Here is a 5,483-nt window from a genome sequence, read left to right on the forward strand (position 1 = left end):
AAACCGGAAGTTGCTTGTCCGGGGTATCCCCTTGTCCGAACCATCCCCACCTTCCCCTACCGTATGCGAAACTGGGACTGGTGGGAAAAGGGGTGGGAAAGACGATAACCTTCTCGCGGTTCACCCTGTCAGTACTGATTTTTCAGGAAGCTAATCATCGTCTAGGCTTGCGGGCTGACAGCCGCATAAACACCGAGTGGGTGGTAAAAGGATAAACCCTCGGCCCACTTTCGGAAAGATGTCTAACTTTCAACAAGCACCTTCAAGGCCCAACACTATACCATGGGAAATCACCATCAGCACATGGAATGTACGAGGCCTTAATGCTGAAATCAAAAAGCAAACTCTGGGCAAAGACTGCCAAAGCTACAATATTGACCTCTTATGCATTCAAGAAACCAAAATCAAGGATCACCAAGAAGTCAACCTACAAACAGGGCACAAACTTGTCCTGCTGCAACAAAACAAATCAGTTCATTATGGCTTGGGATTTATTATTGGCCAAAGACTGATCAACCACGTTGTGAACTATAAGTACGTTAGCGACAGAATTGCAACTATGGACCTCGCTATTCCAACTCGAAATGGTAGTCTAACAAAAATGCGGCTGATCAACGCCTATGGACCAACCTCTGAAAGAGCAGCAGAAACACCAGAAAATCTTGAAAATTTCTATGCAGAACTTCACACTGCTAGCACCACCCCCGCTAACTGGCTTACTTTTATATGTGGCGACATGAACTCCAAACTCGGAAAGCTTACCCAAGATGACATTGACACGGGCCTAAACGCATGCCTGGGCAGTTACGGCACTGGCCAACGCAATCTGAACGGTAATGCACTCATGGATTTCCTTTCTGCCAATGGTTACTTTGCTAGCAACACTGCCTTTCAACACCCAAGCAGACACCGCACTACCTGGACGGGATTTATCAAAGATCCAAACAACCCCAACTTAAGTAAGCCTATTTACAACCAAATTGACTACGTCATCTGTCAACAGAAAGCACGCCCTCTACTACAAAACGCAAGGTCTTTTGCAGGCACGGACCTAAACTCTGACCACAAGCTTGTTTCCACGAAACTAAGAATTGATAAAATTCATTTAATTCACAAACGCCATCCAAAGAAATGCAAGCAACAGAGAATCAACATCCATCGTCTGAGAGATGATCGAAAGACCCAGCAATCATATAGGAAAATTCTGAAGAATATGTTGAGCGAATTAGACCGCAACGATGATCCAAACACAACTATAAACCATCTACTTGACTGCATGAAAGTTTCAGCCATAAAAGCTGCCGGCATCACCAGAAGCAACCCACCACAACATACGTTTGATCAACAAGTAGCAGATCTGTCCAAACAGCAAAAAGCCTTAAGGCTACAAATTTATCAAAGCACAAGCAACATGGAACGCTCTAACCTCCGAAAGAAACGTACAAACATCCTACACAGCATATCCAAAAGATTAAAGGAGGTTGCAATAGAAAAAGCCAACTCTTTGGCAGAAGAAATATCCGCATCTGAAGACAGCAGTAAAATGTTCCAAGCAGCAAAACTACTTAAAGCGAGAAAGCCTCCTACCCCCATCATGATTCAAGATGTCAATGGCAGTTTTGTGCTCTCAGACAAAAGCAAAGTAAAGATTGTAAAAAAATGGTTTCAGCAACAATTTACAGATTCAGATGATGAACCAATACAACCATTCACCGGAGAAGCAAGACCCTTGCAAACACCAATAACCACTGAGGAAGTGTCTGCAGCAATTTCTTCTTTGAAAAACCGTCGTGCTGCTGGCCCTGATAACGTCAACAACGAACTCTTCAAATTCTCCAAAGACATAACCTCCGGTTTAATATCACAGACTATTAATGAATCATTCAAACAACACAAACCAGTAGACACCATCGGCGAAGGCATACTAATTGTTATACCAAAACCCAAGAAACCAAAAGGACCACCAGCTAATCTTCGACCCATTGTGCTCCTCAATAGCATCAGAAAAATCCTCTCCATCATCATTTTGCATCGGATTAGAGACAAAATTGACAGCTTCACTGGACCCTTCCAAAGCGGTTTCAAACGTGGCAGAAGCTGTGCTGACATTGTCTGGGCACAACGTATGCTCGTTTCAGCGGTAATGGCTAGAAAATGGGACTTCCACAAAATGGGAATAGATATGTCCAAAGCCTTTGACACCATCAAACGCAAAAAAATCCTTCAAATTTTAGACCAAGCTGGCTGTGATGAAGATGAACTGCGACTAACCCGCAGCCTGCTAGCTGGCACGAAACTGTATGTGCGCATTAACAACAAAATGTCCGCAAACTTTGAGACTACCATCGGTTCACCTCAAGGAGACAGCCTCTCCCCAATACCCTTCACCTGCTACCTTTCTGCAGCATTGAGCTCAGTGCGAGAGCAGTCCTCCAGACCAAACCCCCCTATATCTGACACATGCATGCCTTTGGAAATGGAGTATGCAGACGATGTTGAGTTTCTGGATGAGGAAAGACAGCCACTTGATATGCTACAATCTATTGCTACAAAGAACCTGAAAAACTACAATCTTTTCATGAATGAGACTAAAACTGAATTCACCCACATATTTCTTGCAGACACAAATGAAACTGATAGCCTACTGATAGCCTACCGATTCGAGGAAACGAAAAATGGCGTACACACAAACTTTTGGGATCATTATTGTGCAGCACTGCCGATGTCAAATCCCGCTGCAATTTAGGCAATGTCGCTTTCAGATCACACTGGAAACTATGGAGCAAGAGATCGAGAATCCCATTACAGTTGCGACTAAGATTGTACAGTACAACGCGTACTGCATCCCAATTATGATCTACAACTGTAATAGCTGGTCTGTTACCAAAGCAAGTCTTGAAAGATTGGATGCCTGTCATCGAAGACATTTACGTGTCATAACTGGTCATACTTGGCCAAACAGTCTCATCTCGAACAAAAATCTCTACAAAATATGCAACAGTGAACCATTGTCTTGCAAAATCTCCACCATGAGATGGAACATGTTTGGACACATTCTGAGACTTCACCAGGACTCACCTCCTCAGAAAGCCCTTGAATTTGCAATAATTGGCAGCAAAAAGTATCAAGGCCGAACCGGACGTCACCGTACCAATTTATTACAACTGCTGAGATCTGACATCAGAAAAGCTGGCCTGGGATCCCTGCTCAGCACACCACATCTCCATCGATTGCAAAACATTGCAAAGGACAAAACAGAATGGAGATCCTATCAACCTTGTTGAAAGACTGATCGAAGCCAGCGGATGCCAAACGATTTGGCTACACTGGCGGCGGAGACAGTTACAATAATAATGCGAAACTGCCAGGAAGTATTAGCCTTCCCAGTCCGAGGATAAAGATTAAATCAATCAATCAAACAGCGGATTGTTTGCGGCGGCAATAGAATCCGTTTCGATTCCCAGACGCACAATGACCTGACTGCTAGATTGTAGCTGTGATCAACTGCATGTAGGACCGGCTAGAAAACGCCAAATATGGGAAATTTTGATGATGAGATTGAAGACACTCTTCCATCATAAGTTTCCACTGTATCATGGCAGTCGGTCGCAGATCCTGCAACCTAGTTTTGCTTCATCTGTCACATTAGCTTGGCTAGCCTAGGTTATACATTAGCTTAGTGTTCCTATAGTCAGGGACAAATTTGACGAGAAAGGAAGAGGAGAAATTTAATTATGAAGGTTATCCCGCAATTCAACTTTTATCAATCAAAAATCCACATTTAGAACTAAAAGTTAATCAACGGCAAAGAAATTGTACGAAGTCATCTTCAATTGGAATTGGAATCATTTTTCTTAACAAAAATTTTAAAAGTTAAAATGTTGTCAAAAATAAAATCACTTCAGCTGTCATTCATGAAATGATTTTGAACAAGAATCTTTTTTCGGACCTCGACGGGTCAATCCCTGTAGACTAGTTTCTCTGATTTTATTCATTCAAATGCACTGCATAACTTTGCACGATTCGGTCTGGGTAGGCTACTATAGTGTTGTGTAACTAAAAACATTTAAGGTTGAAATCAGAAGCCACCAAACCTGGGAGAAAAAACTCTCATTTCCGCTTTTCATGATAGAAGTTGGAAAAAAGCATTGGGCTATTATTTTATTCAGTGTTCTCACTTTTAGGAAATTTCTACCCAGATTGGGGATTTTATGCCCATGGTCACAGCGGTAAACCATAATCTCTTCGTGGGAAAATTGTAACATAAAGTTCCCGGATCCGTTTGTCTGTATGTATCGACCGAAAAAGAAACACTACTTGAAACGTCTATTCAATAAGTGTATTCCTGTAAAATTAGCCCGCGGCTATCGAAATCGAGATGCAACGCCGTACACCTCTAAAAAAGCTGTCACTACGATACAGATTACTTGGATAAAAGACGGAGACTTTGTCCAGCTAGTAAGCACTAAATAAACCAGTTAAATGTGCGACCGACTTCCAACAAACAACTTCAAGAATAAATCAGAAAAATTTGTGATAACTCAAAGGCACGTCAGCAGTTGTGTGACGCAATATTTCATGTTTAAACAGGTTTCAAACTGAAACAGGCCCAAACAGGTTTAAACAGGTTTGACACAAGTCTTACGAACGATGGTGCAATTTTGGCTCATGTTTTAGGAATTTCCATGACGTAAGATTCAGTAGACCTGAACGGTTTTTATATGACGCTTGATTAGGTGAACAATTGTCTGGAGCAGCCCACTTAGGGACAAAGTTAAGGAAATGAGCCATTTAGGAAATTTTCTGGCCTTGGTTCACTTGCTGCACGAATTGAATGTAGTGTAGGCCTATAGTTTAGACGTCGGACCACTCGATCAGCATGTGACAACTCTGCAAGTGCTTTAACTCAGCAATTACGCTTCAGCTACTGCCAAGTCAGCAAAGGAGATTTACGTGCTCATGTCGGACTTAGCTTACTTAATCATCGCTTGTCAAACTGAATTTGCTGATTTGTGGCATGCCAAGTTATGGCTTGCTCAGATGTTAGGCTACTTAGCGTAGGCTACTCAGTTTCATCATTTAGGCCTATCCACTTGCTGAAATGTTGCTAGTTGCCTGCTGACTTGTAGGAGACTCGTAGTCGTAGCCTATAGTTTGTAGGCCTACTGAATTCTGTTAAAATGCACTTAATTTTGTAAATCTTTTTGAAGTGACCCATCTACTTCAAACTCCCACGCCAATTTTTACCCAAGAATAAGCTAGGGACTGTTATGCAGTGAACTCTATGGTGCACGGTCGATTGGTCGACAGACATTTGGTCGACAAGACAATTGGTCGACAGGACGTTAGGTCGACAGGTTAGGGTTAAGTGCGTAGGGTTAGGGTTAGAGTTAGGTTAGAGTTAAGGTTAGTTAACTAACCCTAACCCTAAAATGAATCGTTCTGTCGACCTAACATCCTGTCGACCAACTGTCTTGTCGACC

General features: G+C 42.4%; 1 protein-coding gene across 1 annotated transcript; it reads left to right on the top strand.

Moving 5' to 3' along the window:
- The first annotated feature begins 238 nt into the window (after positions 1-238).
- Positions 239-2,631, top strand: LOC145781647 (uncharacterized). Its single transcript, XM_082593322.1, has 2 exons — positions 239-2,481; positions 2,622-2,631. The coding sequence occupies exons 1-2, from the start codon at positions 239-241 to the stop codon at positions 2,629-2,631; spliced, it is 2,253 nt and encodes a 750-aa protein (XP_082449448.1).
- Positions 2,632-5,483: the final 2,852 nt, after the last annotated feature.

The sequence above is a fragment of the Aplidium turbinatum genome, chromosome 13 (genome assembly GCF_918807975.1).
Source record: "Aplidium turbinatum chromosome 13, kaAplTurb1.1, whole genome shotgun sequence".
Lineage (NCBI taxonomy): Eukaryota > Metazoa > Chordata > Ascidiacea > Aplousobranchia > Polyclinidae > Aplidium > Aplidium turbinatum.

What these genes read in the sequence shown, in the direction of transcription:
- LOC145781647 (XM_082593322.1), top strand. Translation starts at nt 239, where the DNA reads ATGTCTAACTTTCAACAAGCACCTTCAAGGCCCAACACTATACCATGG.